We start from the raw sequence: 24,727 nt of genomic DNA on the forward strand, positions 1-24,727 counted from the left end.
ATTGTTCAGGTGAAATGAATGAATATATTACACTAACATACATATGGTCTTGGATAATCCGCCTACCTTCTCTCTGTTTTCACATGAGGAGAAATAGAACTGATTTTATTTGCTAATTTTGTGATTTTTATAACAAGTAGGCATAGGTTACCTAGTGTTTTTTATATATACTACTAATAAGTGGGACTGTCCTTTTCTAGAGCCTTTATGAAAAGACAATATACTCTAATATAAAAAACCTTGCAAGGTAAAGATAAATGAGAACAAATTGCAAAAAAGATTAGCTCAGATTTTAAGATTCTTTGGTACCTCATTTCCCTAAGGATAAAACAGTTTAAGGTAATATTACACTATTAAAGTAAATCTTAGCCAACTCCAATAAGTGAAATATTGAGTTAATCTATGTAATAAAAATCTTGATTTTTAATCATTAAAGAGTGTGTCATAAACAGGTATATATGGCTCAGTTTAACACTACCAATATTGTTGTCACATATAAGTTGTACCAAAGTCATATGTAACATTTAAATTAATATGGATATTTGAGAAATATGCATTTTATTTTTTCCCTAGTTTCACCCTTAATTCAAGTACTCTTCAAATTCAGTTCAGCTGAATTAATTTAACTTTCTTTTCAGTCTCCTATATTTGTGAGTTATCTGTGCTTCTTTGGAAAATAACTGCTAGAAAAGAGCCTATCTGTATAGTCTAGGTCTTCAAAATATTTCCTAAGGAACAACAGGGCATGGCTGGAAATACAGTTCAGTAGTAGAGTGCTTGCCTACTGTGTGAGACCCTGGGTTTAATCCGGAGCACTGTGAGTGAGCAAGCAATGATAGGATAATTAATAATAATCATCTGAGAATTCTATGTACTATCCTTTCAAATATTATGGTGGTTATAAACAAATAAAAATAGTTGTTGAATATGGTGCCTGAAAACTATATCTGAAACCAAATCATATAATAATATTCATGTGCCAATGGAATAACTCACAGTCCATTTGAAAACAATGGGACATTGTGCTTATTAAAGGAAGGTGCTTTCAAAGGGATTATCTCTAAATAAATAAATTAAAGAAACTACAAATGATGATGCTGTAGCCTAGGGTAATAGTATATGGACAGACATGATTCTCAATCTATGGGATAAAGGGAGGGAAGTGTTAGAATCAGCAGGCTGACTTGAAAGGACCTGGACCCTTCAATTAAGAATCTTAGCGAACTCCAATCAGTGACATGGTAAGGTTTTCTATGGAATAAAATTTGTCTTACTTTAATCCCTTCCTCCATCTTTCTACAGGAATTGCCCAAAGTATAAGGGAGTCTGTAGGTAGAATTCAGTCCTTTAAAAAATTAAATATTAATAAGAATCATCTGGGGATTTTGAACCTTCAGATTTTGATTTCAGTAGGTCTGGAGTATTGCTTACTATTCTGTTTTTCTTCTATTTTAATACCACAATTTTTGGAGCAAGGACGTAAGCTATTGAGATCAACCTGGGCAGAGGTCAAGGAAGAGGATGAGAACAGACCAGAAAAGGCAAATGGAAATTAGGACATAGATGAGTTATGATGGGTGCTTTGCTTTCATAAATAGCCATAAATCTAGCTGCATAGCCCTGCATTAAATACAACTATAAGAGCTTATCTTTGTTTATTTTAAACAGAATTCATGTACTGATATATAGTTTTCTAGTACAGTTCTTGGATAAAATATAAAAACCTAAATCACAGGAATGATGGAACATCTTTATTTAAGTAATCCAATTTTCTGTTTTTTAAATTTATAATTCTTTACCATACTAACGAAATTTGTAGTGGAAGGATAGATTCATTCCAATGAACTGCTAAAGAGAATTGTTAAAGTGGTTACTATTATTAAAGCAGTTGCTTATTTCTCTTTTCAGAAGGCAGTAAATAGTCTTTGAAATTGGAAATTAAACTAGTTTTTGGTGTACATTACTTTATCTTGAGTAAGAAAATATTATTATCATTTTACATGTAAACTTTATAGTAAAATCTATGCAAAAGGATAACAGAAATTATCATTAAAACAAACAAAGCCATTGGATGCAAAAATGGGCCTAACAAAATACATAAATTGAGTGGATCTTAATATTTCATTATAGGACAAAAGACACTGTATAATATTAGTTAATTTGAAGCTGGCAGAAAACAAAGATTAAAAGCTTAATTATATTAAAGATTGAGATAGTTCTAAAGTGTTAAAAGTATCTGTAAACTGTATCAATGGTAACTATTCCATATGGTGACTTTTATTATGCCAATTATCAGAATCCCTAAAGAGAATATATAAAGCCCACATTTTTCATATAATCCTGACATTTTACAGCACACCACAACTGTAAGACCTGTTATGCCAAGCATTGTGGGTGCATCTGCTGTTATCTATGCAAGTGTTATGGATTCCTGAATTTGTTCCATTTCTAGGAAGAAAGAAAGCCCATATATAATTTTTAGAGTCTTTAGCCAATGATTAATTATTTGATTTTTTTCAGTTAGTAATTTATACTGTACACCATCTCCTAGCAGTGCTGAGAATCAAAAGCAGGGTCTCACACATAACAGGCAAGCAATTTAGCACCAAGCTATATATCCAGCCCACTGTCTCCTAAATAAAAGTAACAAAATTATTTCAATCTACAAGGCATGTGAAAAATTAACAAATTGTTTTTCTAAAACATGATGTTTCCTTATCATTCTTACTACTCCCTTCAGTTTCCCAAGTAAAAGAATTTACAGCTATTTCTTTTTTTTAGTTTATTGATTTTATTTTTTTAAAATATATGACAGCGAAATGCATTGCAGTTCCTTTACACATATAGAGTACAATTTTTCATATCTTTGTATATAGAGTATGTTCACGCCAATTCATGCCTTTATACATGTACTTTGTTTTTTTGCATTACAATTCTTATTACACATATATACCACAATTTTTTATATCTGTTGGAATGTGATGACATCATTATCCAAAGTACATGTATGAAGATTCAAATTGGGTGTCAACATACTTTACAGCTATTTCTACTCTAAAATTGTTGAAAAGATTGGGAGTCAAAGTCAATCTCATTTTCAATTTTGAGAACTTGCTACAGGATCTTTTGAAAAATGGAAATGGACTGATCACATGTTCTTTGTATGTTAAATAATTGTTTCATAGGTTCATATAACCTAATGTGATTAATTATATATTTAAGGGCATTTCTATACATTCTGAATAAATTTTCTATTTTAGTCAAATATTTGGGGAGGCTTCTAACTGTATACAATACAACTTTTGAGTTAGAAATTCAGGGATAGTAGGTCACAATTTACATACTATTTTTACATAGTGAAAAAGACAATAGAAAATATTTGAAAAACATTTAGTATATAGTATCACCAATTGGAATGGCCTCTGAGATTGACTAATTGTAACAGGCAATAACTGTCACATAAATAACTAACATTAAAGACTCTTGCTATATGATAATTTAAGAATTTATTATAGAAGTTAAGCATGATGGCAAATTACATTATTATATTTGTTACTAAAAATTGAGCATCACATATATTTTACGGTTACATATTCTGTATATGAGAATAAGTGCTAGCCACAAACTAGTGTTGGCATATGTATTTTAAGGTCTAAAAAGCATATTGGTAGGGATGGAGATGTAGCTCAGTGGCACAGTGCCTTCCCTGTATGCATGAGGTCTTGAGTATAATCCCTAGTGACACAAAAATAGACAAACATACTGAGGTATCTGAACCTTATTACTTATCTCTAGTATCTTTTTAATAGGAAGAGTACATTAAAATTTTAAGTATTTATAAAAATTAATGTATAGTATCACTTATATATTTTAGAATACAGAAATTCTATTATTTTGAATTTGAAAATGTTTTAGATCTCACAAATCCCTATTTTATATTCTTTTCTAAATGAAGTTTTCTGTACTTTTGAATGCATTTAGTTGCATCACTGCTTTTGTCAACAAGTGGTGGCCATTATTATTTCCCTTGATGTAGATTTTATCTTCATTTATTTTTTAACATTGTTATAAAATATTTTTCATGTGAATTACTTGATAGTATACTATTGAATTTTCTATTATACTTTCTTCCTATATACTCCAGAAACATAATATAATTGAAGCATATTTCTAATCACCTTTAAAAATTAGACTATAAAAACATTTAAAAAAAATATTGTTTTCTCAGAAGTTTGTATTATTAATCCAGTGGTAAAAATTACATGAAAATTGGAAAAACAGACAATGCAGGAATATCACCCAGCTTTTACTCTGACATCAATATAATTTCTCAGTTTTTCCTCTTCTAAGGATTCTATAGAAGAAGTCATCAATAGAAGCCCCCATACTAAACATATTCTAAGTGTTTTGTTCAGCTAATATAGGATGTTCAAAAAAGGTTAAATGTCATTGTTTGTATAAGCCAATACTTACCTTAAAACAAACAAATGAACAAAACCTGGACTCTTAACACAGATAATTACTTTAATAACCTCTAAATACATTTTAATCTCCAGTCTAGAACTGAGGGTTCTAATGACATTTGCCTGTCTTTCTTAGGTCCAAATTTTCTTTCCAAATAGTTAAGGCTAAACAAATGAACCTTCTAGATCTGAATGGAGAAGTTAACAAATGTATTTCATGTTTACAGGACTAGAAAATAGGTCTGTCACTTCCTACTCTAGGGAAAGAAATGTAACAAATAACATTGTTTAATCTGTAGTACAACTAGTAGTCAGTGACCATATTTCTCAATATCAATATAAATGTTAAGATGTGCCATCTTCTCAAAATCAAAACACATGTCAATTACTTTAAATATACAAAACTGCAGGAAATTAATTTTTATTCATATTTTCTATTTATGAAGACAATGTTATCATTATAATTAACTTAAAATAATAAGTAGAAATTACAAAATAAAAAGTAGATACCATATCAAATGGTTGTACAAAAGAGGAAGATAAAGACATTATTGAACATTTGAAGATAAATGTTAAAATAAAGCAGAAATAACCCCTCTAAATCAGTAGAAACCAATTACTTGCTCATGAGAAATTCTTTTTTATTTCAAGAATCATCATAATCTGTAGAATCATATGTTTATAATGCAGCCATGACCACTTCCAGAATATTTTATTGTCAAAATAAATACTATAAACTTAAAAGGTCAAAATTAGAATGTTACATTCATTTTACCTTAATTATTATATTATAATATAACATAAGTAGAAACTGAGAGTAGTTTTAGGATTTTTTAATGACACATGGTACATAATGGTACTGTCTCCTAGAATGCCACAGAAACTCGAATGTAAATTATTTCCACTTGATAAAAGTGTTTTAGTAATACTAATCATATGTGTTTGTTTTCAAAGATAAATGTTCTCCAAATTTAGATTTTTTGTTATGTATATGAATGCCAACAAACAGAATTATAAATTATAAATATTTATTTTTTGAGATTATGTGGTGAAAAAACCATCAAATTTCAATAAAGAACATGAAGGCAGGAGATATTTTGTGATTATGTTATAGAAGCTCTGTGATAAAAGACCACTTAAAAGTTATCTTTTCCAAATCTGCAGCTGATGTTTGAATTCCCTCTATCACATCTATATAATATGCTTAGTTTTCTAACAATAAAAGTAAACACCAAACTAATTCAACTGCATCCTAATCTATTGCCTCCCACTATACCTCATTGTCTTAATTTACACTAATCAGGATTCTCTAATAAAAAATAAAGTCAGATGATATTTATTTAAAAAAACTTTAGAAAAAAAATCAAGGTTGTTTTCACTTCTATGGATATATGTTTACTTTTTGTAATATGAGTTATTTAATTCATTTTGAATAATGACTTCAGCTGATTAACATGAAAGCAAGGCTAAATAAATCTTCAACATCACTTTCTTTGAATATGTTTTTAAAGGAAGTTTAGAATTCAAATTGATTTTGAGGATAACAGAACAGTAGCTCAAGTGAAGATACCATAATGCAACAATCCATTATAGTGATTTAAAACTGATCTAATGAAAGTTACAGAAACAAAGGTGTTTTTTAAATAAACAAGGATGGATTTGATTGCTCTCATATTGTTCCTTTTTGCCTGACATTTTACATATTAAAACATACTTTTATTATATAGGGGAAAAAAGAGTTAAACAAAAACAACAAAAAGTTATAAAAACAAGCAAAAGTGATAAAAATAATTTGGCTTTAAAAAACATAAGAAAACAAAGGAAATGGATCTTTATGCATAAGCTTATAGGTCTTACATTTAATGCTTTCTAATTTATTAGAGCATACATAGTTTTTATGTATTTAAACATTCCTTTACAAATGATCAGTTTGTAATGTATTCAGTCTTTTACTTATTCACCTTTCCTAATTCAAAATTAATAAAGGGAATTCTCTCAACAAAATATCCTTAAATGACCAGCATTAGAAATATTGCATATATTTATTCATCACTTGCACAATATGAGCAAGATTTTTTTTCCTGCCCTTGAGGAGCTTACTGAACAGTGCAGGGAATTGCCACAAATAACACACAGTCTTTTACCATTTTCTTAATGTATATATGACATCATTATGCATTTCAACATTGACTCTCTTTTGTACTAATAAATTTTACATGCTTCTTATTGAAATACATAAGTTTTAAGAAGTCAGGTTTTTTTTTTTTAAATTAACTTTGGTCACTAGAAACACTCCTTGGTGACATTAGATTTATTTACATTTTTATGGCACACATGTGATATAAAATCTTTTATAAAAGATATAGGACAAGATCTTATTATCAAAAGACTATCAAACCCTTTGATTTTTCATAAATATATATGTGTTCTTTCTATAAAAAATTATAAAATGTTCTAAAGTATTTGTTTACTTACATTTTGAAATTTGTGTGAATTTAAATTTTGCATTTAAATTAAATTTAAATTTTAATTTATACTCACAACCTTTTATGTCCTAAAATGGATGTTTTTCTATCATTCATCTTCTTTATTTATATTACAGTTATTATAGTTTTTTCCTTAAAAAATGTAGATTAAAAAAGAATTATTTGATATATAGGCGCTTTTTAAAAGAAAAAAATAAACATCCTGTTACAGCCAGAAAAAAATATTTAAAATTACTGATCCAAGTTGATGTTCTTTTGGCTAGAAGCATTCACTTGTTTTCCTGTTCAGGTATTGTCTCTTACTGCAACCAAATAGTTCAGATTAGATATAAACATTCACACAAACCTGTCCTTCTCTTCAAATACATACTTCTCCATTCCACACACATACTATTTAAACATTATTTACAACAGTGAAATCTTTAACCTATATAATATTATACAACTTTTGCCTTTGGTTGTACAACGTCATCATTTTAAAAAGATTCTTTTGTATAATTTATGATTTGAGTTAAAACTATCATGAAATCTTCAGACTAATTTGTAATACTTAAAAAGTCAAATTGTACAATACAGAGAAAAATAGACATAGATCCCTTCTTATAATTCATGTTTAGAATGGAAAAATCTAGACTTCTGCCACAGAAATAAAAATGCTAATTATTTTTAAAAAAGAAAATAAAAGCAATTTGAGGCAGCAGGGAATTTTAAAAGTGGCCAAACTATATTTAGAGTATTTTACTACTTCAGAAGAATTATACTTTAAGTTATCATGGAGGTGTCAGTGGAGAATCACCCCAAAGAGCATCACTTGAGAGAGCAATAGTCATTCTTTACTATAAATAAGAGTCACAGACAATCTCTGAACCATAAAGAGGTGAAGAGGTTATCTAATTTTACCTTTCTATTTTAAGAGAAGAAATGGAGGTCTTTTGCAAATCACTCAACTAATAATTGCCAAAGATCAGGAGTCTTAAATTCTACTCCAGTTTTCATGTTCCTCTATTAATCTATGTAGCATGCATAGATAATTCATAAATACATGTCCCAATAAGCCATCAGGCCCCATCTCTTCCTTTCTACCTTTGGAGGTACTAACAAGAAGAAAAAAATCACAAAAATATTCATAATCAATTAGAGATCCTTAATTTGAACTAGTTGGTAGAAAGACAGTGTAGAATCAGCAAAATGTGGATTTTAAACTATCAAAATAAAGATCAGTTTTGCTTTTTATTCAAATTGAAAGCATGAACAAATCTGATTGCATGATTTTTATTTTATTTTATTTTGTTACTGGGGATTGAACCCAGGAGTTCTTAACTACTGAACCACGTTCCAAGCCCTAATTGCATATGTTTAAAGCTATTATCCTTCACCATAAAAAGCACTATGTAAAAATTATGTAATACTTAGTTACATTAAATATATTTCTTATATTCTTGTTCATACTATGTCTTTTCTTAAAATAATTGATGTTTGGAATATCTAATTAGGTCAGATTTTATAACTATTTTTAATTGACAAGATTTTAGTTAAATACATATTCTTTATTTCACTTGGTGTCAATTAAAATTTTAAATGGTCTTCTGAAATATTATCAGTTTTTAAAACCAATAGCATCTAGACTTAATTACATAATTTGTACTATAATGAAGTAAAAGTTATTTTAATCCAAGTTACTTGGAGAATATTTTTAACATATTAAAATTAAATTTAAAAAAATTTATAGGTGACTCCACTGGATTAATATGAATTTATTTTTTATTAGATTATCCAGTTATATCTATTTTGATGTAGTACAAAATGTGATACCTCATCTTAAAGATATTGATTTTCTATACCTAAGATTAGAAGTAGTAGAAAGTTGCAAGTATTCAAATAGTGCAAAATTCCAAATACTGTGATTCACTTCCACACATTTTTTATCAGTCATAGTGTCAAAAGCAATGTTAATGAATGGAAATTAGTGGCCAAATTATTAAAATGTATTTTGAATATTTCCAATTATGTTATTTTCTTAAATTTTTCCTAATATTTCAAATAAGTTAAATTTTTAGGTAATTTAAATTTTTAATTTAATTTTTAAGCCAAGTTTATTAAATTCTTTCTGCTATACTAATGTCCCAGTATTATTTGCTTTTCTAATTAAATTTATTCCATACAATTTGGTGAATCCAAGTGGTTTATGATAAAGTGCTTAGATTTTGATTTTATGTAAAACTTTGGATAGTTTTTAAAAATATTTATGTGTATATGCAGGTTTTTCCCTATAGAATATTTAAAATTCTATACTGCTTATATTACTAGGTGATTATATTACTTTTTTTTGTATTTTCCTCAGGGTACCCTATACAGGCTTAAGAAAGCAATTTCTTTAAATTTGCATACTTCCATGCTAACAAAATTTGTTAACTTGAATTTCATTTTTGAATTGTATTTCCTGATACATGTTTTTGTTTGTTTTTTTAACTAGTGAAAAAGGCCATAGATTTTAAATCTAGAGGATTTAAATTGTTTCCAGGGAAAGACAACAGCAACAAGTTTTCTATCTGTGAGTGTACTCCTTTTTTGTTACTTTCTCTAGTGCAAGAATGAAGTTTGTGGTGTTTGTGTTGTGTGTGTTTTATCAAAATATTTGTGTATTTACCAAATTAACTGCATTAATATTTACATAACATGCATGATGGTTATTTATATTTTATGTATTTAACTGTTATTGAGTTAATAGATTTTAATTCAGGGGTTTTCCAACTTCAAATTGCTCTTGCTAAAATTTATTCAATATTTTAATATATTCCATATTTGACCTCATTTGCTGATGACAGTCAAGTTTTGTAATTCTGGATTGTGAGATAAAAATGAATAAAATTTCTAAAATTGATGGTTTCCTGTAGGAATTCTTATTTGAGTACATCTAAATTTCTACAGAATAAATTCTAAGGCATATTTATGTAAAAGCAATTTCATTTAAGAAATCATATTCTTAATTTGAATAAATTATATCAATTGTTACTCCTTTGAAAATCTCATGGTCTGAAATATTCAATTTTTTTTTCACAAATTCATGTTTTTAGATAATCTGATGCCCATCTCATAATCCCAGATTAAAAGAATCATTGAATTAGAGCATATATCTGTATTACCATAAACAACATGGAAAATGATTTTGGTAAAGCTATACATGTTTGTGATACAAGTTAATAGCAATTGGTAAAAATTCCTCACCTCCTTGTTTACCTGCATCCATGTTTGGACCTTTGAAACAAGCTATTTATATTATAGTACCTAACTTCTAAAAACAGTATGTTGATAGAAAATGAGAGAAGTTTTTGAAAATTATGTATGGCACTATTGTTGATTCTTCAACAAGAGTATATTTTCAAGTATATTTTTCTTCATTTCCAAAACCCAGTGAAATATTTTAATGATTTCTTTAAGTAAAACCATTTATTAGAATTATTTAAAAAAGGTATTTGCCTGTGTTTATTGAGTTACACATATAAATAGTGGCATGAATTGAGTTTTTATGTTAATTATCAAGAAACAAACTTAGGAACTCTTGTGTTATTAAATATTTTATGGTTTCACAATTTTAATATCGGATCTTTACATTTTTAAGTTAGACTTGAAAATTCTAAATCCCAAACAGCAAATATTAATAGGAGATCATTGATCAAATTAAGTAATCTGTTTGGAAAGCACACATAGTTTATTTCAAGGTATGAAACTGTATAATTATGGTTTCTTCATATATTTTAGGGTAAAAACCTATTTTCAAGATTGATACTGTCCATTTTGTGGAAAATAACATTACAATATGATTCAGACATAAATCAGTTGATACATTTTGGAAAGAAATACATATATCCTATAATAAAAAATATAAATAGAAAAATTTGCTAGTTCAGATGATTCCAACATAGTAAATTTCATTATGTCAATATGAAATGGAAGTAAAATGTTTATAGTACCAAATAATATGTTTACTAAAATTTTCCCAATATTTTAATCTGACCCACATATCTGTTTTGGAATTCTAACTAGAATTATAAGACTAGTTTTCCTTTTCTCACTTATCTATACAAGTGTTACTTTATGTGCTGCATGCTTTCAACTTCAAGATGTTCTGAGAAACTGAGTATATCTATACTAAGATATCTCGGATTTGTCAAGGTATTATTTGATGTGAATAACTCTATACTGATTGGTATGTTGCCTTAGTGGAAATATATATTTCATTGTTATGGAGTCTAATGGTGAAATAAAAGGAGATTGTTTGTATTACTGTGTTACCTAAAACAAACCAACCAACCCCTGAATACTTATTTCAAGATTGTCAGACAAAAAGTTCATATGAAGGAAATAATGCTTAATTTACCTCATATTTTTGCCTTTCTCCATTGTTCTTCATGTTAAAAAAAAGAAAAGAAAATGCTTTTCCTTACTTTTTTTTTAATATAAGTTATTTCTACATCAATACAAACCAAGTATTTATAGAAAACTTTTTATGGTTACAAAATTGCAAGCCAACAATTATAATTATTATTTTTTGTACAGGGAGCTGGTACAAAATACAATATTTTTTGTATTATTTTTTGAAATCAGTGGAGCTCAACTACTGAGTCATATATCCATCCCATTTTTGTTGTTGTTTTGTTTTTGTTTATTTGGACAGGGTCTAGCTAATTTGCTAAGGCTGGCTTTGAATTTTTGCTCTTTCTACCTCAGTCACCCAAGCTGCTGGGATTACAGGAATGCACTTCTGTGCCTGCCTGGCAAGCCATAATTATTTAAAATTTATTTTTACTACAGTTTTTTTCTCAATATTGAATAACAGAATTTAAAAATATGGTTGTTTATAGCAAATGGCTATATCATTTCAAATTTTATCATTATATTTTTATTATCAAGTAATCATTCAAGTTTTCATCTCTTGATCTTTAGTTAACACAAGACAAAATAAAAGAAAGACAACTTTTATCTGACTTTTGACTTTCAAATTAAAAAAAAAAAAAGAAAGAAAGTCTATGTTCCTTAAACACCAAATAAGTTTTATTGCTGACATGGGCATCAGCAAGTATAAGCATGGGTGACCTGGAATGCAGATTTGCGAAAGCCTGTCTTTTTACAGTTTAGCTGAGAAATGAATGACCAAAATGTTCAGGAAGGTTCAGTAATGCTGATAGGGATATTTTAGTTGTTTGAATAGCTAATTCAGTTTTTATTTCAGCTTTAATACCAGAACTCTAAATTGCCCCAGTCATCCTTTGTTACTCTGAATAACAAAGAGTTGCCCAACCTATCCTCAAAATTGTAAATTTGACAAGAAAAAAAATAGTTTTGAAATTATAAATATTTAAAAAACAAAACTTATTGGCTAGTATTTTTGCCTACTTATCTGAAGCCCTTCTAGAATATTAAGGTGGGTAAAGAAACTATAAGGTTACTATAAAAGGTTATGTTTTTCTTTCCTTTTTCAAATCCACACTTTCATTCATTCCAATTATTTATACATTCCATAGTTTCTCCATGGCAACATCATGTTAGAATAAAAATTAAGAAGTAAATAAAATACAGTCGTCTTAGCCCTGAAGAATATAATAGTATTTTGGGATGCTAAATGATTTAAAAGGTAATTTTTTGTAGAATAAAAAATGTATTAGTATAAAATAACATCATTGACATCCATGATGTTTGAGCTCAGAACCAAAAAGCAAATATTTTAAAAATTAGGATAAATATTAAAAACTAAATAAAAACATGAGAAAAGTAGCAATGTAGGCAGCTAGAAGAGGTAATATAGAGGTGAATTTAGTTAGAGTCAACTTATTTTTATTTTTAATGTATTCAGTGTGCTATATAAAATCATAAACTTTATAAAACATGTTTATAATAACAATATTATATTTTGATGTTGACTAATAGTGTGTTTAAGTTAAATAATAAAATAACAATACAATAATACAAAAATTAAGATTCTTGAAACAAAAGATACTTGTGTGTTATAATAAATACATCAATTTTAAAATCTTATAAATTTCATTCATCTCTTTATTGGTGTGTGGAGAAAAAGAATCACATTTCATTAATATTACTACTAATAAAAATATTCTTAAAGATCATAGCAAAAAGGGCTTTCTCCTAGCAGATGTCCTTTTCAAGGGACAACACTCTGTATAAATTTTAAAGAGCATTGATGTTTTTACCATTCTGCAAATTACTACTCAAATTAAAAGAAATAAAAATGTTAAATCTATCTAGTCATTTCAATGGCATTGTATAGTGAAAGCAGTTGATTCAATGAGTACTAACCTTGTTTGAATGTCTGATATCATTTAACCCGGGGCAATTCTGAAATAGCTAAACGTCAGAGAAAAGAAAAGATCATACATTTTGATATTAATTTATATTTTATTTTGAACGTTTACAACTAACAGACACTTAGTACATGTAGCTTGCAGAAGCTCTCTCATTATCCCTGTATTTTAATTTGGAAAGGCTGTGCTCTATTGCAGATGTCAAAATCAGCGATTTAAATGATGTTTCCAAACACATAGAAATAACCTGACAATTAAGTTCATAAGAATTGAAATTAATTATGTAAATGTGGTGAAAATCATAAATATTCTCTGTATTTTAATGGAAAATATTTGTAAAAGTGTTTTGAATTTTAGAAAATGACTTTATTTTCTGCCTTGCTGAGCTGTCTTAGATGGTCTTCAGAGCTGAAAGGTTGGCCTGTATTTAAATACAGACTCTGGCATTAAATGGCAAATGATTTTGACTCACTTCTTAACCTCCCGATGCCTCAGTTTCCTTGCCTTGAAGAGGTGCAAAATTCTAATAGTAGTTTCCTGTAAGATTGTTGTGAGGATCAAATGAACTAAAATATAAAATAGATATAGAAGACACATAGTTGGATGTACTAACATTCAAATTTATATAAATCTTTAACATGGTCTTACTTTTTGATACAAAAATTGTAAAATACAAAAAAAAGACTTTTTCATAATTTTATTTTCTAATGTATATAAACCACTTGCACATTAATCTTTAATTCATTTTATATATTGTATTATACTAAAGTAGTTAAATCTAGGTTATGCCACCTGTTTTCATCATCTACAATACTCGCTAAAAGAAAGTTACATTTTAATAACACATTCTACAGTATTATCAATAGCTTTTCAAAAATTATAAAGTTAATACTTCCATAGAAAATGCTTAGTTTATTAAAAACAGTTTTTATGTGTTGGTTTTAATCAAGCAACTAGGACATATGTGTTTAGAAGTATTAGAAACTTGTAGAAATCTAATTGACTCATTGGAGATTTGTATAGTAATTAAAACAAAAAATAACTATGTGTTAAGAAGTTCGGTCCTCTTCTAGTATTCAAGATAGATTGAAGATAAATAATAATGTTGTCACAAAAGTATCAAAGTGATTAGGTTGAATTTGAGCTGACACATGATATAGCAATTGGAAATTTGGGGGATGATATAATGGCTATTGATGGAGCAGGAAATTTTAGAAAAGATGCAAAATCCTATACTAGAAATCATTGACAAAGAAGTAAGTTTTTAAACATTGAGGGAAATACAAAATATGAAGGGCTCTGGGCCAGTTCCTTTGAATTAGTGAAATCAGCTAAGGTAAGACAGTGACCAAAAACCCCAGAAATGGCAAAAGGAATTTTAAAAAATTAAAGGACCAAGAAAAATAAAAATATTACATTATTTGAATCCATGAGTATATAATAAAGGTGCAGGAAAGATATTGTTGGTGAAAATTAGAAAAAAATAATTTTATATCTAATTGAGAAGAGGGCACCTTTACCACAACCATGACTGCTGGACTATCATTTGATAGCTGTCTTGCTATCTGATGAATTAGTGTCAACCCAATGATCAATTCCATCTAAACAATCCACAAGTACAGTGGTTCTCAACTTTAACTTTACATTAGAATCATCTTGAAAGTTATATTAAAAAACAAAAATTGATGCCCAGGTTTCTACTATACGCTAATTGTATTAGAATATCCAGAGCTAGAACTATGCATTTTTAATCTTTAAAGAAAGATCTACAGATGATTCTAATCCAGAGTGCAGGACAAGAACAATTATAAGGTTTAGGAATTTTCCTCTGGTGTTTGAAGCACTATGTTTTCTTTAAAAGAGCAAACTAATAAAGGAGCAAAATTATGGAAATTACTCTCCAGTTCACTATAAGATTGAATTATAAAACAATATCACTCAAATATTTCAGAATTATCTGGCTTTATTACTTCCCATTAAAAAATATATCCTGGGAATTTAAGCATCCAATGTGACCACATTCACTGAAAAAAAAAAAAAGCCTTCATTAACTGAGTGCTCTAAATAAACTGATGACAATCTGTACAATAGTCATGTAAAATGTAGTTATAGAAATTGCTTGAGGGTAAAGCCATTATTTTGGTTTCTAGCATTATATCATAATTCAATGACATGCTTCCTACCACATCATTGTTTTACCTTAATATTGGCAGACAAAATTATTTTGTTATATACCAAATACAAAAATGTTTATAACTTTAAATTTTTCCTGTATGGTCTTATTTTTAATTGCAACTTTGAAAACAAAAAGTATCCACCAACATTGAATTTCAGTAGAATCTTAGCTACTCAGGAGAACAAGGCAGGGAAATTTCAAGTTTGAAGCTAACCTGGGCAATTTAGTGAGATCCTGTTAAAAAATAAAATATAAGGAGATCTGGGGATGAAGATCAGTGATAGAGAACCACTGGGTTCAATCCCCAATCATGGACAAAAAAACAAAAAGCAGCAAAGTTCCAAATGACAGTGTTATAACTGGTAATGGTCTCTGTACTATCAATAATTAATGGAAACTCTGGCACTAATAAGCTAGAAATGTGTCTTTCAATTTGATTGAAATTAAAAAGAAAGTGCTAGATACTAACGAGTTAATATTCATAGTATGTCATTGAATATAAATATTAAATTTAGGTTCTGATAGGTCCATAAAAAGAGGAAGAAGTTTTTTGCCTTCATTATTTTTCTATAAGATTGTATTTTAATTTTCTATAGTAAAAAATAGTGATTATAGTAACAGAATATATGTTTTGTGTAAATTTTAAAATTAATATCATTCTTTATTTCTAATTATAAATATTTTGTTTTTATTTTTCTTCTTGCTGCTACAGTAAATGAGGGAGGTATTAAAACAGCTTCCAATTTATGTCCAGATCCAGGAGAACCAGAAAATGGGAAGAGACTTGGATCAGATTTTAGGTAATATTTAAAATTATTTTATGATTTATTTTGTCAGTTTATTTGAATTTAATTTTTTAAAAAGAACTGATAATATGGAAATAGAAACCTGGTGACTTCAGATTATGGCAGCTAGATTCCATTGATCATTCATTATTTTAGTGTGACTAGTTAAGTAATATGTTGTCTTTATCAGGACATTCTTTTTGAAATTAAATGATTAATTGCTTGCCATGTAGTAAGTGAAAAATCATGGGATTTATATTATATTTTCATTCAAATTCTGCTGCTTATTAATTAGTTGTCTGATCTTGAATATGTTGCTCAATCCTGTCTGCCCAAATTTCCTCTTCTGTAATGTGTAAAAAATTAATCACATACAATGGTGAATTCCAACTGAGGCAATGCACATGAAATCCTTCAGCAGATATTCTATATACATCTTATTTGTGTGTCTTAAAAATAATCATAACTTGTAATATTAATTTTATATGATCCTAAAATTAGTATTTATTTTATTAATTTGAAATTACATTTCCCAACAACCTAGAGAATGTATATAATATACAATGAAATATACTTAACTACCAAAGAACACTTTAAAACCTTTATATTTTTATATTTACAGTTGTTATTTCTTTATATTGTTTATGTGAAGTACAAACCATACTCTAAAGAATATTTCTAGGAACCAAAAGATAGCTCTTAGAATATAGATCTGTGGAAATTTTGTCACCTGGATCTTTCAAGATAACTTAAGGCTATATTTTGCTATATTTCAAATAGAAAATTATAATCTTACTTCAACATGAACATAATTGTATTTTTAAAAAATATTTATTGAACTTTACTTCTCAAACTTAAAATAGATAATAATGTTTGAAGATATATACCAAAGAGAAATTCAAAAGGTCTCAGATCTGGTTAAATTTACTCATAATAAAATAAGTCAATTAAAATTAGTTAATTCAGATTCAACTATTAATAGTTATACTTTAGAGGCTCCATAATTGTATGCAATTTACTGATTCTTTTTTACATGCCTCCTTTGTTATAAAATCATGTAAAAACTTGCTATTTTAGCTTCATTTTACAAATGATGAAACTGAAGCTCTGTTTGACTTTCTAAAAATTTGATGGAACTCGCATTTGAACTCATGTTAGGACTACAAATCTTGTCCTTTAATCAGTGTCTAAAAGTCCAACAAACTATCCAAATCCCATCTTTGACGTGAATTGTCTTCTTTTGCAAAAGGAGGTATCTTAAAATCTCAAAATGGAAATCAAATCTCTTATCTTATTGGTTTAGGAGAAGATTAAATGAAATAATGTATGCACAATAGGAATCATAGATCTGGATACAATGTAAGTTCTCTTATCAAAACAGCTGGTATGGTAAAAGATGATTGGAAAATTATTACTAAAACTTGGACCCATTATTTGCCAGTTATGTGAATGGTTCATTGAAAATAGACTTAACAACGTTGTAATGTAATACTAATATAGGGAATTAAATTTAAATTTCCTTTAACTGCAGTAGATTTAAAGCTAGGCAGATGTAATAACAAATCTAAGTAAGTATTCAGAAGTAAAAAATAAGGTAAAAAATGAGATCCTATAAAAGATAATAAATGTCGTAATGCGGAAACCAACCTGACTTTAGATATCACACCTGTTGATATTGGAAAAATTATATATGGCTAGCATTCAGGAAAGAAGGAGTGTTATATTGAAGAGGGGCTTAATGAGCTATTCCAAGAAAATAAAGATCAATGAAGCTCAGTTATAGAGCTAAGAATAAAATAAAGTTGAGGAGTTGAGGAGATAAAAAGAAGCCAGATCTCTTCTGCAAAGAGAGTAAATTGGCAGTCACTCAGCCTTACCTGGACTGCAGATGTTTGTTTTAAGCATGTATGCATTTTAAAAATGGGTTCTGACATTTAAAACGCAGGAGAGATATGATATGTATTTCTATTTGTATTTTTCTCTGTATCTTTCATGTGTTTATGTGCAAACACACACACACACACACACACACACACACACACACACACTCACACACACTCCACAGAGTTTTTTTATTCCCTGGTTGTATCTGGCAACTTAAGTCAACATAATTTCATGACAACATGAACTAATTAACTGCAGCTCCCCATTAGCTGCGTAGTTTCTGTCTGGTTCATCATGGTTCCAACAGAACTATTTCATTTAGGCCACCTATCCATCTATGATGGCAAATTGTTAAAACCTATAAAAGAGTGACCTAGTCCAAGTTTAAGACTGAGAGAAACAAATGGAAAATAGTTGTTACCAAGAATGGGAGAGCAAGCCTGGGACTGAAATCTTGCCTTGCTAAGTAATTTTAAGTATTCTTTTGAGATTGATGATTCTGAATCTGCCAGGTTATAGGATTTCTACCTAGCATTACTACATGTTCCAGGTACAAACTAAAGGAATTGTGCAAAAGCATAATAAAGTACAGTGCATTTTCAAAATTGCTAATTATTACTTCAGGTATGCCAATTAAAAATATATCTGGAGCAAGAAATCTTCAAGTAGAAGTGTAAATTGGGGATCTTTAGCAGGAGAATGGGTTAGATTGTCTTTAAGAGCAACCTCAACTATAAGAATATCACCATTTTATAAACAGCAGTTAAACCAGGCATGCTAGTGCATGCCTGTAATCCCATTGGCCCAAGAGGTTGAGGCAGTGATCTTGAGTTCCAAATCAGCCTCAGCAATTTAGCAAGGCCCCAAGCAAGTTAGTGAGACCCAGGTCTCAAAATTGAAAACCAACCAAACAAACAAATGGCTGGGGCAGTAGCTCAGTGGTTAAGCGCCCCTGGGTTCAATCACTGGTACAAAACAAACAAAAACAACAACAACAACAAAAAAAAAAAAAAAAACAGCAGTTAAAGAATTTGTAAACTCATATATTTCAGAGGAGAGAAGAAAGAACTTTGTATGTATTTAACAAAAACAAAAACCTCTTAAAACTTAACCTCTAAATAGTAATAGATATTCTCAAATACATGTTATTTTACCAATATATTGAAAGATTTCTCTAGAGCATTGATTACAATCACAAAGCATTTACTCTTTCATCATTCTTCTTGTGTGGTAGAAATATTTATGAATTTGTTCCTCAAAGAAAGATAAATTTCAAATACTAAGATGTTTATTTTTCACAGGTGAGAACAGCGGCCCTCCATCTCTAATTCCATGGTTTTCATTTTAGTTCACCCTTTACATGTTTTTAGAACATTGTAATGTAAGCTTTCCTAGCTACAGGTTCTTCCTCTTCTTATCCATATGTATGTTGGTGCCATATTAGTCTTCTACCTAACATCTATAATAATGTGTTTTTCCAACTTAAGCTTTCCTTATATACAATCTATTCAATTTTGTCATCCATAATGCCTCAAAATAGCTCCAGTCTTTTCAGGTTTATCTCCCATTTGTATTTGCTGTGGTGATGAATTACTCCACATAGTGTGCCTCCAATATATCTGATTTTCTCTGACTTCTTTACTAGGTTTTATTGTTTCTTTTCCCCTCCTGGAATCTCTGATCCAAGTATTTTTTTTTACTTGTGTCATCCTGCATACTTTTAAGTACCCACTTAGAGACCTTCTTATTTTTCTAAACAGTTGCAATTTGGCTCTTCCCTAGCATTTTGAGTAACTTGATTAGAATACTTTGAATATTTTTTCATTGTTGTTGAGAAATTCTTTTACCTGTAAGATAGTGGAAATCAGATATAATAGACTCATATATATTACAGTAATGATTGACAAAGGAAGTTAGATATATTTAATGAATTGAATTAATTAAATAGCACAACTGCATCTTCAGCATTTTTCCATTAATTTCTCTGATTACATGACTGAACAGATAGCGTGACCTCAAACTCATCATAAAACTAAATGACTTACAGACAGTGGATGAAAAACAATCTTTTATTCATAAAAATCAATATTTTTATAATCATTGAGGAAATCTATAAGAAAATCCTTGAAGAACTAAGGTATCTTACTTGCTATATTTTGCTTACCATTTTATGTTATAATCTCCAAGGTGAGAGTCCCAGCAGCTGTGTTTTGAAGTCTTAAAAGCTTTGTTTCTAATTTGAAATGCCTGTGGAACATAACAGGCTTTTACAGAGGGAAATGCTGCCAAAGAGATATAAAAGCTGGCAGCATCTTCTATGCTGAAAAATAAATTAAAAATTTAAATATCTCTTAAAATTACAACCAAATGTCTGTGGAAGCCCAGCCTGTGAAATCTTTAGCTTTCATAGACTTTTTTTCTGCAGAAATGTTTTACCTGTCCTTTTTATCAGAAGCAGAAAAAATTGAGGAAATGGAAAAATTTGAAGCTGCAAAAGAGATATCAGACAGGATAGAAATTTGTAGGTATTTATTCTCTCCTTGAGAACAAAAGTAATGTTTGCTTTAAATTTTGGATTTTCATTTGGATTATGAAAACATGGACATATTCATATCCTCAGCAGAGAACATGGTAGTTACTAGGAAATGTTAAGACACTTTATCTATCTATCTACCTACCTACCTACCTACCTCCTACCCACCTACCTACCTATCTATCACTATATAGGCAATATTAAAACTAGGTACTAACTAGGAACATATATATTGTAATAACACACACACACACACACACACACACACACACACACACACACACACACATGCTGGCCTGGGCAACTTAGCAGTTTCCTGTCTCAAAATAAAAAGGGCTTGGGATGTAGCTCAGCAGTAGAGGGTTCCTGGGGGTTCAATCTTCAGTACCCTGCCAAAAAAAAAAAATACCCAAAGCAATAGTACAATAAATAGATTACCTGATTTATCTTCTCTTTATTATTTTCCTAATGAGTTTTAATTAAAATCTTTATTCTCTCCCAACATCTTAAAACTCATTAATTCTCTCATAGTCTCATTAATCAGCAATCTTTAATTATCATTGCCTCTGTCTTACTTCACACTCTTAAAACTTCTCATTTGCACAACAGCTATAGTTTTCTATTTCAGAAAAGCATCCTTACTATGTAATTATTGCTGTGTTACCTGTGATAAAATCTTATATCTTCCATTTTTTCTCAAATTCAATAATATAATACAGATATCTTACACCATCACACATCATACATGAGCTTCAAATGACCTTCATACCATTATTTTGTTATTTATTAAAATACTTTGAGTATTCAGACTCCTGGTTTACTAATATATAGATTTATACTCCAGAAGTTCCCACATTTAGGAAGAATAAATGCAGGCTGTGGTTTGCAGTTTGGTGCTCTTTCCCCTTACTTAAACATTTGCATTCTACCATTTAAGATCTTCTGTAAGAGTACAAACTTAGTTTTCTGGCATTATCTTCTCAGTTCTACCACATTGTGTTACAGAATGGCAACCTGCCTCTTACAGAAAAAAAATACTTATATATACATATACATATACATATGAATGCACACACATCATTTCAGGTGTATGGTATGTATTTTTAAAAAGAAATGTATAACAAGTTACTATTTGCTTAAACTTTTCAGTTCTTTCAGGTAAATTGTTCTTCCAATGCCTTCACACTTTTCTCAGAACCACAGCACATGCTATTCTTTCATCTTCAAATATGATTTTGCTGGTCTTTACCTGTTAAGAATCCTGTCCATTCTTCAATGGCTTTTCTTCAACTTCCTTTCTGATAAATTATCCATACTATCTTGGCTCATTTAATTTGCATAATATTTACTTCTGTGTTTCTCTTATTGCCACACTAGGCATTTATTCTATGAATAAAAATAAGATATTGTTTTTCTTCAACAAGCCCAAAACAATTTTAAATTCTTCAGAAAATCACACTGTTGAATTTGAATATATCTTCCTTTAGTTTTAAGACCAATACAATTAAGACTTACTATGCTATTCTGGTCCATATGGAAAGGTGGTTTAGGTCTCTTTGAGAAGGCGCCTAAGATATTAGGTCTGAAAATGAAGAGCAATGAAAGCACGCTCCTTTTTGTTGCTTGTGGCCCAAATTGTTCAGTACAGTATTTCCATGTAAAAACTAGCTCCTGTATAAATGCATCCATGTTAAATTTTATACATATGTAGAAGAAATAGTGGAAATGGATTTTTGAAAGCCACTTTACTGTTTTGTTATCTAAACTGATAGGACATTAGGATATATGACTTATAGAAATACTCAAATTAAGTAGGCAATCTAAGAAGAAAATAACATTAATAACATGCCCTTGTACTGAATCTATGCACGCTTCCTGAATCTATGCATGCTTCCTGATAAGCTTAGCCCTTTATCTGCACTCTGTTGTGTATTTCATTCTCATGCCATCCTCATTGGTGGAAGAAAAAAACAAGTTATTATTGCAATATTATGGCCAAAATATTATAAAAGAAAAAGTTATACAAATAACAATTTGAGGCCACAAATAATTTAAATCATAGCAATATTCTATTAATATAAATTTTAGAATGTATGTATTTAGAAATATATTAAAAATTGCATCAAGGGAATAGTTTTTGCTATAGGTAGGTAGGTAATATAAGTATTTTTTTCCAAGATAATGTGGGAATGTTTGGGGGCATACTAAATGCAATTTCAAATCTGTAAAAAGTTATATAATGTATGTATTTTCTTTCATAAGATTTTATATGACAACTATTGAAAAAAATTATAATATAAGAAATACTAACTCCCTTCCAATGTCACCATTAATGATAAGGAGATCCTAAATGCAAGTTTAAAAGGTCAAATAGGTCAGAAATTCACATATTTCATTTGAATACTTTTCATATTTAATTATCTGTATGTTTCCATAAGGAAATGGATTATATAATTTTCCTAATGAGAATATTCTTCTTATATTGGGAATGCTATGTGACATGGACAATATGAAAGTTATCTAATCTTCATTATATTATGTAATGAGATGGTTTTAGGTATTATTGGTGTTGAAGTGAAATGATAATAACAAAATATTAGCAAATGAGACACAAGGATAAGAGATATTTGTGTAATGAGAATGTTTATGGTGTAAACAACATGAGAAAAAGAAGGGAGAGGAGATTTGTTAAGCGAAATGCAGAAGCAGAAGAGAGTAGGTATATATGCTGTATTTCAAATTAGCCATTTTTCTTATAAAAAAATCCTTTAGATTTAGTAACTGTGCTTAATTGCATTACCTCATTTCTAATCCATCAAGAAATTTTATTGTTTTTACTTACAAAGCATATTTAAATATGGTAAATATCCTTCATTTCAATTAAGACTTACTTAATTCAAGCCATTATCATTTCTTACTTAGTCTTTATAAAACAGTCCCAAAGAGTGTCCTTTCTACTATTATTATCATCTATGATGCATTCACCACTGCAAAATAGCCCAATTGATCTTTTAAAAGTGGATCAAACTCTGTGTTTAAAACCTCCAAACACTTGACCCTTGCACTTTGAATAAAATCAGTACTTTAAAAAATGTCCTTATAGAACCTGTTCTTGGTTTTTTTTTTTTTTTTTTTTTTTTTGCAGAATTGATTTTGGATCATTTTCCACCTAACCACTTTGATTCAGATGTTCTGGCCACTTTGGTGCTTTTGAAATATACGTAGTAGTTCATTTCCACTTGGGCCCTTTCTGGGAGATTCCTGTACTAATGCCTTCTTCTCATTCAGATGTGAGATTGAACATAACCTGCCCAGTGATTCTCTGACCACTCAAGGCATTTAGAACGATGTTACTCCTTTTTTACTTTAATATTTGTCATCTAAAACTTTTCTATTTGTTTGTTTACTGTGTACTGATCCTTGGTCTGATAGCTATTAAAACCATTCCTAGACTTCTGCTCTGCTGTTTATCATGGAGGAGGGAAGAAATGAACACCTCAGGCTGAATTTCCCAGGCTTCTGTCTGAATTTAGATATTGAGAGATAGTAATGGGAAACTGAAACAGATAAAGAATGGAAAATTGGGGACTAACTTCTTTTTCTTACTTCCTCTTTCTTTCTTTCTCTGCTTTGGGTGACTACAGATCTTGAGCATAGCATACTGAATAGGACTGCCATGTTTTTTTAAACCAAGTGAATCCATCCTCTGATTTCCAATTGTATTAAACTCTGAATACCTTGCTTTTTAAAAGTTTATCATCTCTATTGTTTTATAACTTATCTCTTGCATTAACTTTCTTCTCTTGAGAAAGTCTATTGTGATATTTGCTTTCCATTTGGACCTTGATTGAAAGAGTTTGTGTCTTTTCACAGAATGTAAACTCTTTGGGAAAAAAACTTGTTATGTCCTATTGACCAATTATCTTTATTCTCTGAACATATGGATAAAAAAGGAAAATTATTTTTGGCATAACTCCAGAAAATAAGATATTTGAAGCTAGCATTACAAATTCAAACCACTCAATAGTATTTAAAATAACCTTTTATCAATAATTATTTGAGATTTAATAAGATTTCATATTA

At 29.2% G+C, this 24,727-nt stretch overlaps 1 protein-coding gene across 5 annotated transcripts in view; it reads left to right on the plus strand.

Moving 5' to 3' along the window:
* Csmd3 (CUB and Sushi multiple domains 3) overlaps positions 1–24,727 on the plus strand; it is a 1,083,924-nt gene that overhangs the window by 408,085 nt on the left and 651,112 nt on the right. For 3 of the 5 annotated variants that reach the window (XM_005316223.4, XM_078016771.1, XM_040293722.2), the window contains 2 exons: positions 9,423–9,500; positions 16,155–16,242. In XM_005316223.4, the coding sequence (XP_005316280.1) occupies positions 9,423–9,500; positions 16,155–16,242 (166 nt within the window). The remainder of the gene's footprint in view (positions 1–9,422; positions 9,501–16,154; positions 16,243–24,727) is intronic. The other 2 variants (XM_078016772.1, XM_040293724.2) reach the window with 1 other exon arrangement.

Source organism: Ictidomys tridecemlineatus, chromosome 7 (genome assembly GCF_052094955.1).
Source record: "Ictidomys tridecemlineatus isolate mIctTri1 chromosome 7, mIctTri1.hap1, whole genome shotgun sequence".
NCBI classification, from domain to species: domain Eukaryota; kingdom Metazoa; phylum Chordata; class Mammalia; order Rodentia; family Sciuridae; genus Ictidomys; species Ictidomys tridecemlineatus.